This window comes from Carassius auratus, chromosome 45 (assembly GCF_003368295.1).
Source record: "Carassius auratus strain Wakin chromosome 45, ASM336829v1, whole genome shotgun sequence".
NCBI classification, from domain to species: domain Eukaryota; kingdom Metazoa; phylum Chordata; class Actinopteri; order Cypriniformes; family Cyprinidae; genus Carassius; species Carassius auratus.
The window spans coordinates 3,607,110-3,618,591 of NC_039287.1; the positions used below are offsets into that span (position 1 = coordinate 3,607,110).

An 11,482-nucleotide genomic window follows, 5' to 3' on the forward strand; every position below is an offset into this window, starting at 1 on the left:
TTCCAAGAAATAATAAATTTTGCATTACATATTCTTGTAGCTTATACAGAAGGCCTGATGTTATTTATTGACCCCTTCAAGGTCAACTAAATGGTTAACTGTATTTCATTGGAAGGGTTTTTTATTTTTTAAATGTAATGCCAAACCACACAGAAGGAAAGACAGATTTTTGCTCTGAAGTAATTTGGCAAGAGAGAACGATGTTTTGGTCTGCATTTCTTCTCCGTTCCTCACTCCAGAACAGGGAGAGTTGAAAGCTGTCACCAGGATGGGCCAGAGCTCACATGTGTTTTGCTCTGAGCCATGTAAACCCAAACCCCAGTCCACTTCTCCATTGCCTCATTTATAAATAAAAGCCTTTTAACAGTGAATATTTTAAATAGTTCTTCTGTTGAGAGAATAGATGTGACTTTTTGTGCTGGGGGAAGCTGAAGTTGATACGGCGATGATGAAGACTGATGTCACATCAGCCACCAGATTTGTGCACGCTTAGTGTTTGTTTAAGGGATAGAAATGAAAATACATAATGAAATACAAAATAAAATATATTCATCCAAGTCTGAGACATCCAAACAGCCAGTTAACGTCCCCCAAAAGTCTATTATATAATACTCAGCATCCTTTGATCTTGTAGAGACAACCCGTAATTACAGACACAGTGAAAGCACCGCAAGATAGAAAGCTATATGGCTGCCACTGGGGAGTCGCTCCCTTTCCTTTTAGCAAGTTTGTGTGAGGCCAATATTTTAAAAAAGGACTAGTCTATATATAATTTTTATATCAAGTAAAATATACTGAAAAGATAACCATAGCATTTTTTTTTACTTGAGGGAATACAATAAATCATTATTGATACAGCCATTCAATTACAAACCACTCAGATTTTTAAGTCACACCAGAAAGCATCAGGTTAGTTGAATTAATGCAAGTTGTAAAGCTCCATTTTTCTTTATTACAGTGCAGCAGCCATGAAAAATCACACAAGGGAATTTCACCATGCATTTAAAATGCCAATCAATCCATCTGAAAGGCTGACTGTGATCTGTAAACTCTGCACATTTCATTCAACTCATTCAGCGTCACAATGCTGTCTTGGCAGTCCTTTCTGCAGTACACTGTACACAGCTGGATTGTATTTTACAAAAGACAAGTAACTTTTCATTTTGTGCAAACCCAAATCCAAGTGCTCACATTGATAAACTGACTGTGGCCATATGTTCTCAGCACCTTAGCCAATAGACAGTGGGCTGATATGGAAGAGGGTAGATTTGTTATGGTGCAAAGGAAAAACAACTAGAAGGGAAATTGGGTCAAAAAACGAAAAAGGTCACAGGAAGCAAATAGATGCACGCATGCTAAAACTTACTCCAAACATCTCCACCTTATCATACATATATTCCACACACATGCTTGTTCAGAACCGCCAATGCTCACTTTGAGCATCTCTTCTGTAATAGGCTCCAGATGTGGTGCTGGGGGGATGAGGTGTTTGTATGTCATCTGCTCGAGCGGCTACACGTACACCCATCCGAGGGGGATGCTGTCAGCCCTGATGGAGGGGGCCCAGGCCCCAGGCCTACGGTGAAGGGGCTGGGGGTGGGGCAAACGGGTAACAGCCTACGCACATCTGGAAACACTTCAGGTCAGCAGGGCCCGGCTGCCTGAAAGGTGAGATGCTTCGATCTGACCTGGGCAGCACAGCATGGAGAACATGCAACATTCTGAATGGACAACAAGGTACTAGCATACACACACACACACACACATATACACATGTATCATGTCACCAATCAACGGCCGTGGGTGTAAACACAGGCCTCAGAAAACATTTTCAATAGGTTGGGCTGAGAATAATGATGGGAAATACAGACACTGTCTTTGATTTAGTAAATATCCCAGAATTTCTAGCACTTCTAACTTACAGTCTTGTGCTTTGTGAAAGTGGGTTTCACTATAGTGAATAGCAGCCGAAAGTTTCAATATGTGACATCGGGAGGATATTAATAAATAAGTCAGTGATTTAAGCATTTATAGCTTAAAGTAAATTACACAAAATCACTGTTAGCAAATTGCCATTTCAGTTTTTGCATACATTGACATAGATAATATTTTAGCTGTTGGAACAATTGTTAATCATTATATACTGATAAAGCCTTTAATTCAGTTTCACAGATACAGCTGTCAGTACCTCTATACTGCAGCCTTGGATTATTGGGGGGGGGCAGGATTCTATTAGACTCAATCAACTTTGTTTATTTTAGTTTTTGTTTTGAGTGATTCTGCAAGCATCCATTTTTTGTCTTGTAATCAACAAATTTTCCTTTTATGCATTTATGCAATTGGTTTGGTTTTAAAATAAAAATAATAATCTATTTTTTTTTTTACTTTATTTTAAGTGTAAGAAAATGCAGACATACTTTCTTTCTGTATTTTCTTTCCCCTATAGAAAAATAGGGGTAACTGGGATTCACTTTCCTTTATGCTGTGACATAAAAATGCTTACCATTGTGGCTATCTGCTTGTATTATATAGGACATAATTGGTAACCAGATTTAAACTTAGACGCTCGGAATTTCCCCAATGTGTACACACATGTAAACAAATAAAGTTACAGATATTGCTCAGAAAGTTATTTTCTTTCTTTGTAAGGAGGCAAACCATGATGAATCAGCATTTGTTAAAAAAAAAAAAAGTTCTGAAATGTTTAGACAGGATCAACACAACCAGAGAATCATAGCTCAACAGCATTGCAAAGTATTGTATGAAACTCTAAAATTGTTTTTAATAACAGTTTCAATATTGGTGTTTTGACTAACATAAAGCAAGAAATGTAACATATGGATATATTTTGTAAGGTCATGTTGAGGTAATAATACTGTTTCCTGCAACAGTTTCTCAAATATGTGCATTTAGCAAAAACAATTATGCGTGCCTCTACAACTGCGGGATTTAACACAAGGTATAAGATTTATTGCTTGAAAATGTTTTATTACTATATGGTCTCCAAACACCGGCGGCGCCAGGGGGGGTCTTGGGGGGTCTCAAGACCCTGCCAAAAAATGCCTTGACCCCCCATTTGACCCCCCAGCCTCTTCCTGATTAAAAAATATATATATTCGGGATAAAGATCCAAAAATGTTTCTCTTCAAACTACACAGAACAATAATAAATAATAATTATTTCGACATTTATTCATACACTGAACCGAGAACCGTTTCTGTCGGACGCGTCCGATTCGAGAACCGATGAGCTGATGATAACTGCGCATGCGTGATTCAGCGCGAAGCAGACTGACACAGAGCGCATCTGAACCGAACTGATTCTTTTGGTGATTGATTCTGAACTGATTCTTTGCTAATGTTATAAGCGCGGGTAAACCAAAGGCTTGAATGAAGGGATATCATCGCCAATGACGGCATTACATCGAGCGCAAAAGAACCGGTGAACCATTTTTTTTTCAGCTGGTTTATTTGATCGAATTGTCCGAAAGAACCGGTTCACTTGAGCACCTGCTCCTTTGCCCCTTAAGTGCCCTTTTGTCAAAGCAAAATTTCCTCAATTTTTTTTTTGTAATAACATAAACTTTTGTGAACGCCTGCCCACCTTCCAATCATAATACTAGTACAATTTATTAATAATAATTTAGCCGTAAATAAAATGACCAACATGATGACCATTCACCTGACTACGACCTCATCCAACCGGGAAGATTCCTCATGCTGCACGCGCATTTTTTAATTGCTAGAGGATATTTTCAACATCGTGGCAGCTGGTAAGTGGTGTTTCATTCTCAGCGAAGTGATTTTGGTGTTTATTTACTTATTATTATTTTACAAGAACGATGTGATGTGAGAACATGCAGATACGTTGTTTATATTGCTGTGTGTAGCCTGTAGTGTAGAAGTAACACTGGCGTGCTGTTTGAGGGAGAAAAGTTTCACAGGCATCGAGGGGTCTGGTCTTTTTTATGTTATTTGAATAAACTTTTATTATATTACAGTACTTATTTATTTTTAACACGTAAAAATAATTATCACAACACTGGTAAGGCTTATTCAGATTTTCTCATTCTCTGAATTATCATTATAAAAATAAAAACAATTCAGAAATGAATTAAAATATAATTATATTTTAAATGTGATGCAAATATTTTTTTTTTTCTACAAAAGCAACAGTGTTTACAACAGCAAGACCACTTTAGCCTGTAAACTCAATAATATCTATCTGGAAATAAATGTAAAAATATCAATGTCAACAAAAATGCATAATATACCTGACATGAAAGTGCAGTATGAAGGATATGAATAACAAATGTAGCCTGTCATTTGTTTACATTGCAAAGGTGTTTTTGTTGTTTAGTAGCAGAAATATGCAGTTATTAGCCATGTCCACTGTATTTTTTGTTGGTTTTCATGAGACCCCCCTTGAAAAGACCAGGACCCCCCCATTGCCCCCCCAATCAAAATTGTCTGGAGCCGCCACTGTCTCCAAATATAAGAAGGAAAATATAATTGTTAAAAAAAAACAGAAACATAGTTGTGTTAATGCACTGTGAGCAGATACATCAGTCACCATGGAGCACAGTATTTACCTTAAACAGTGGTGTAATATTCAACACATTAAAAGATGTAATCCGACCCCAATGTTCTCACCAGCATTGATAGTTTTAAACATCTAATTTTTACTGATTAAAGTCCACAAATGTGTCTTAATTCTATTAGATGTAGACATGGAGACATTTTGGGTCACTATTTTGCCAAATCTCAGCAATAAACTTCTTGTGTAATTTAAACCATTCAGTGGTGAATGGTGAACAACAGTCCTCCAATGTTTGCCATGAAAGTGTCTTTACTTTCCGTCCGGTTGACCCAAAATAAAGCCAAAAAAGAACAAGGAACAGCTTATAACATCCAGACACTCTGTCTGCCGCTTCTTATGGATTTAGCGGAGCCCTGCTCGTTGATTTGTTCTCCAAAGAGCAGACCTTGCGCCTTCTTTACAATCTTCGGATCAGAACAAAATGAGATTACGTTTCTCAAAAACCTACCTTCATCTGTGATGAAGAAAAAAGCCATATGAGAGGGACACCAATGCAATTCCATTGTTTTAGGAGGGGGCGAAAAGTCACATCCACTCTGCTCTGACACTGCCGAAGGCTAAACTACCGTAATCCAGCTCTTCAGTCTTCTCAACATCTCTTGCTTCTCTTTGTCCCCTCATCTCGTCCCTCGTTTCAGGCTTAGTTGACAGTGGGCACCTGATTGAGGCTGTACTCTTTGGCCTTCAGTCTCAGGTTAGCAATGCTGTTGGCCATATTCATTCCCTGTGTGGAAGTGGTGTTGGCACAAGAGGGTGGGTAGGTTGCCATGGTGCTGAAAATAAGGTATGAGACAGTCCATTAAAATTTTAACATGCTAAATGTATTCCAAATTCAAGTAGATTTAACTGATGGGACATAAGCACTAAATTAAAATGAAAAATAAATAAAGAAGAAATATAGAAAATGTTTATTGTCTTCATGTTAATCAAAATTATAGCGCTTAATTTTTCAATTTAAATTATAAACCTTAAAAAGAAATGTAAAAAGTACTTGCTTTCTGTGGGCAGCATTTTCTGTGGCACTCGCATTGGCCCTCCCTCCGGCCTTGGGTACCAGCTTAAGAATATATAAATTGTTAATAACTCTTCAGAAATACTGCATTAATATGTATGCATTATATACGCACAGCAATACATTAGGTGTGTGTTGAAATTGTGCAACCTCGTTTTACTGGCATGGTCGCTGGTCAAATGCGCATTCATGCCAGAAAGTGTTCCCAGCCGAGCTGCATATTTCAGCTGCTGGGAAAAAGGTTTTTGGCCGGAGTGGCAGAGTCAGTTACTCTATACGGCATTTAAGAAAGAAGATTACTGTAAATCACAAGCAAAATGTAACTAGAGTCACAAAAAATCCTGCCCAATGGATTTTTCTCCGTTTGAAAATCAATTTGTATCCTATGGCCTAAAGGTCATGAGGGTCACAGGCGGATTTAATATGGTTTGTTTTCAGATTATCACTTCATCATCAGGGGATCGGCTGTCCTTTACTTTCACAAAGAGCAGCGGAAAACGACTTGCTAGCCAGTCCTTGTGCTACTTTGGACTATTATACCGGAGCATTGCCGTTTCTGCTTGTTTGTCAGCACGGCCCTCCGACTCCACCAAATTTTGAAGGAAAACAAGAGAGCTTAAGAATGAAACTGTACAAAAAAAATCTAATCTAAAACATTTGGAAGAAGAAGACATGAGAAGAAGAAGTCACGGCAGGAGAGCAGAAAGCACACAGAAAGGAAATGAAATGTAACCAGAGCGCTCTGATGAGAAGGACTAAAGAGAGTTACCTGTACGGGGCAGCGCTTCCCCAGGACAGGTAGTCGTTTGGACGGGGTGCGGGACGGGGGACGATAGGCTGCTCCACAGCTGTTACATCGCCTGAGTACGATTTGAGAAGTGAAGCGTTCTTACTGGCCAGCATTGCCCGCTCGTTGCGCCGAAACTTTGCCCGTCTGTTTTGGAACCACACCTATGAGAACACAAGCCGAAATGAAACGTTATTGTAGTTACTCCGGATACTTATTGTACAGCGATTGAAGTCAAATTGCAAACGAAAGCACATTGTTAGATTGAAAACATAGCTGGTATAATATTGCCTGCATCAAAAACAAAAATGCTAGATCAAATCTGTAAAATTTGAGATGATTTTATGTTCTGTGACCTTAGATGATTTTTAATGCTTGAAATTGTTCCCTACTTACATGACTAGCTCAGCCACAGAGTGTGAAGATTTATATTAAATCAAATGCATTCAAAAAAATATTTTTTTTTTCAGTTTCATACTTAACATAACTGCATTTTGTCCTTAGACAATATCTGGCTGCACTTTTTGAAATGTATCCTGATCCGCTGGTGCACACTTGTACACCTTTTGCAGAAGACACATCAGAGGTTTGAAGAGTGAGCAAATGTGCTTGAGAAACATGGTTGAAGACAGAGCAGGAAGCCCAGATCTCGAATCCTTGGCTGCAGCACCAGGCCTGGTGGAGGCACAGTGTCCGGTTACGCAGCGCCTGAGGAATGAGCTCAGAGTCTCTTTTATCAAAGCATTTCTGTATTGCTCCCTTTCTGGGACACATTAATTGCAGATGTGTTTGTTCTATTTCTTTCCTTTCATTCTCCCCTTCCTTCTCCTGAACTATAAACGGGAATAATCCCCATCTTTCTACAAAAACAGTCTCATTACAGGAGAATGTGGAGACTGGCTGCGGCCTACAGCATGTGTGCTGAGAGGCAGAGTGATCGGCTGGGGATTTTTAAACAATCATACTGAACTCTGACGATGGGGCCACAGTGTTACCATCACGTACATCTGTAACTGCATCCTTAGCTGAAACCTTGAATTAGGCAAATGGTTAAATCTAGTTTTGATTTTGTATTATGCATACAGCTCGGTACGCTTTTTTAAGAAATTCTCAAAATTGATGCATTCTCTAATCAACCAATAAAGACCCAATAGAGCGCAGATGGTGATTGAGGAGTGTGAAGTTCACCTGAACTCTAGCCTCTGTGAGATTGACCCTGCGTGCCAGGTCTTCTCTAACAAAGGCATCTGGGTAGTGTGTCCGCTCAAACACTCGCTCCAGCGCTTGCAGCTGGCTGCTGTTGAATGTGGTTCTATTCCTCCGTTGTTTCCGCTTCTTCTTTTCTTCTGAGTTCAGCTGCTCATCTGGTAAAACACACACATATAAAGTTATATCTGGAGATGCAGCTTTTATATAATTCAAATGTAATGTCCATCTGCAGGTGTTGAGTTTGCATCATGTTACAGTTATTATCATAACCATTACTGTTATTTCGTATGATGCTGATTTTGAAATAATAACAGATGATACGTATTAATAAGTTTTAAAATTTAAAGAAAACCTCATTGAAAAAATCGTAATTCACAAACAATTATTTATTAGAATATAATATTAAAATTTTTCCCTTTTGTATTTTTTTTCAGTGGCTTGAAAAATAACATTTAACACAAATTTACACTGCAGCTGGTGAAGTGATTCTAGTTATTAACCCAGTGGGCATTACTGTACTTTAGCTATTTCTCACAAGACCAGAGCCCATAACGGGATAATTTTCCCCCTCAAGTCATTTATAAATATAGCTTTAACTTTGCTTTTCATATCATGGATTTCTTTAGACAAACGATCATGGTTGCGATCACGTGTGATCATGGTTTTTGTTCTTGCTCATGTTTTACCTTTTGTTAGCACTAAAGGAAAGATTTATAAACATACCATAGAAATGCCTTTGCTGTTATTTAGTCTGGCCAACAGCACTGCAAAATGTCCACTGTTTGTTTCACTTGTACTTTTACAATCAAGCAATAAATAAATAATGTAGAATATAGAAAAGGAGCATGTCAAAACAGGCATATTTTGAAACAATGTTTAAAGAGCTTATTCCCATTGGTTATTTACAGCCAAAAGCACAGACCTAACTTGTGAGACTTGATAATCATCTGAAAGCACAGACAAACTGCAGCCTATGGGGTTGCCATCCCTTTGCTTTTCATGACAACAGTAGTTACACTACTATAATTTTCCAAAAGGATCACAAGATGAACACTGACATTTGACCTAGGCATAGCAGGGGGTATAGGCCCTTTAGGGTTGTTGTAAAAATTGTTAAATGCCAGCATTTTATTGGTTCAATTTCAAATTGTAAAGGTCAGTTTAATTACTATTTAAACTTCTTGTTTTCTACATTTAAATGAAAATTCAAGTGGTTTAATTGGGCATTTGGTTTGTCATAGGGAATGCTTAAAAATGCTTCAACAAAACAAGTCCAAGAATTTTAGGAAAAAGACTGACAAATCATTCATGAGTGAATGGATTCTAACAAAATATAAAACAAGAATATTAGACTCATGAAACCTTTTCTGATTTCCCTGTATTTGGAATTACTCATCTTGGAACAATCCTCAAGAGATGACAACAATAAGACCATTAGCACATACATTTCAGTGCGAATTTAATCAAATTTGGGGGCAAATTTCATCAAAATGTTGTCCTTAAAAACATAAATTACTTAGCTAAACTGTAATTTATAATCTAAAACCAAACTCACGTACTCACGGTTTGAAATTATAGCTATGTGAATGATGTGTGAGAATAGTTGGTTTGCACAGCAAAAGAGAACTAACACATTTAATCTTCTGCGCGCGCGGCTGGTGAGTAAACTAAAAAACAAAAACAAATGCAGACTCGTGTCAGACAATGCAATAATGACGACAACCTCTTTCTACTTTTACCTAATATAATTTACAATTCAGAATAGAGATACGGTCTTAAAAATAGGCCTACAACAGAATCAGTTGATGGAAAAGTAATTATAATTGTCATTAAATTGTGAATTTCACTACTATAATAACGGCAATGTACAAGCAAACGAGATTCCCTTAAATAGAATGATAAATAGGACATAAGCAAAAAGCGTAATGTAAAAAGTAGGGCTTATACCCGTAAAATATCATTCTAAATTTTAGGTTAATAAAATAATTTCACTGTAACATAGGTTTGAGAGAAAGCAACAGGCCATCATATTTTTTTCTTATTTCCAGCAAGGCACATAAATCACGACTTGGCCTATATTAGTAGATAAGTAATGGAAGTTTGCTATTTGATACCATAATCGCATGTTCTCCGGATGATCTTAATTGATCGAAAAGGTCAAGAAAGTAGATTTATTATTATTTTTTTTTTTTTTTTGTTTTGTTTTCTAGAGCCCTTTTTATCGTTTATATTTTCCTTAGACCAAGAAAAAAAAAAAAACAGACATTTGCCTGTCATTCCTTTTCATAACCCCCAACACCACCCGTTGCCTATGTTCTGCTGAAAATTATATAAAAATTATTATTATTTCAGGAAGCAGGTTCACGACGTTTATGGGGTCATATTTTCATTAATTCATTACGGGCTGGAATGTCAACAATCATAAATTATTCTGCGTTCACGACCCAAAACCGTTTCTCATGCGGAATTCTTTCTTCTATTATTTTAGGAGAGAATTTTCGTAGGCTATCACCTGTCTACACATTTGCTAATAACAAAACTGTAGCTATAGTAAGCTAGTACATCCTAAATTTTATTTACAGACAAAATTCTATCTCTTACACAACACTTACAGAATCAAGTAAAATTTGACAGTATTTTTGTAGGCTATCAGTCTGCTGTTTATTTTCTGTAGTGTTCAATATAAATGATTCTGCCTTACAACAGTAGGTTTTCTTATGGAATATGAGCAGACTTACTCTCCTGTTGTGTTGTATCACTGCCGCTGGTTAAACCCGGCGATTCAAGCATAGTCCTGCCCGTTTCACCAACACTGGCGTCCGCCTGAGAACCGACCATTTCTCTAGCCTCCTCTAAATCCAACAGGTGGCTCACCGAGAAGTTCTTCTTGGCTTGCAGGTTTTCCAGGTTGGCTGTGATGGGACTCTCCAGTCTGCTGGATATGGATGCTTGTCTGTCCATTACATGTGCATAACTAGAAGTCATGACGCAAATACGATGCAAGAGAAAAAAACGGTGTATTAGGTTAACCAAACAGGTCCTCCTTGCGTATATTTGAAGACAAACTCATAAGAAACAACGCCTCCAAATCGATGTGTTCGTTGCCTTTGCTGACTGTGATAACTACTTATCCAGGTGGAACAATACTTCAACCTGGTCTAAAACTTTGTGGAATTTAATAGAACTATTAAGACGAAGTCTGAGGAATCATTTCCCTCGTAGCCATATAATCTGTTTCTGCAAAGTATTGTTGGTTCAATAGAGGGGGAAAAACTTCCCGGGCTCCAAAGCTGTTGACTGAGCACCGATCCAGAAATGCTGATGCCTTTCAGATGCATGTGTGTAAAGCATCGAGAGGAGGCAGGACACTCCACCGCCTTCCCGAAGCTGTTGGCTCTCTCCTCTGCTCCACGCCGTGCTCTCTGCTCACTCACGCACACGCGCCCGCGCGCGTTCTGGCACTTCAAACGGCGCGCTCACTGGCATGCAATGGAGTGGATTGTAAATGAAAAATTTAGACCCCTGGGAGAGAAGATGGAGCTGAAAGGCTCTGGTAATTACGTGGCAAAAGACTTTGTGCTGTCTTTGACGTTTAACAGCCCCCCTCCATCCTCCATCACTGCCTCCCTTCGAAGGTTAACCCTCCCCAATCTCTGAATTCTAGATATCTGTCACTTTTTGATCATTTCGCCCAACAAAACTTTAGAACATGTCCCTGGATCAACATCCTTGTTGATCCTGGAACAACATTCCAATCAACCAATCAGAATTGAGATAAAACTTTTCACAAAAGATCTGTTTTAGGCTTACAACCAGAGTTAGGTGCTTATACACCCTTGTTAATCAGCTATAATTTCCAACTGATTTTGGGAATA

The 11,482-nt window shown here is 38.2% G+C and overlaps 1 protein-coding gene across 2 annotated transcripts; it reads right to left on the reverse strand.

The window, feature by feature from the left end:
* Positions 1-4,462: 4,462 nt before the first annotated feature.
* On the reverse strand, positions 4,463-11,201 carry LOC113062951 (paired mesoderm homeobox protein 1-like). 2 transcript variants are annotated; one of them, XM_026233056.1, is made up of 5 exons: positions 10,346-11,188; positions 7,587-7,762; positions 6,381-6,562; positions 5,595-5,656; positions 4,463-5,372 (listed from the first exon to the last, which is right to left on the reverse strand). In XM_026233056.1, the coding sequence occupies exons 1-5, from the start codon at positions 10,590-10,592 to the stop codon at positions 5,317-5,319; spliced, it is 723 nt and encodes a 240-aa protein (XP_026088841.1). In that variant the 5' UTR covers positions 10,593-11,188; the 3' UTR covers positions 4,463-5,316. The 2 variants fall into 2 exon arrangements, with proteins under 2 accessions (XP_026088841.1, XP_026088840.1); XM_026233055.1 differs by lacking the exon at positions 5,595-5,656 and having other exon boundaries at positions 10,346-11,201.
* Between the last annotated feature and the right edge of the window lie 281 nt (positions 11,202-11,482).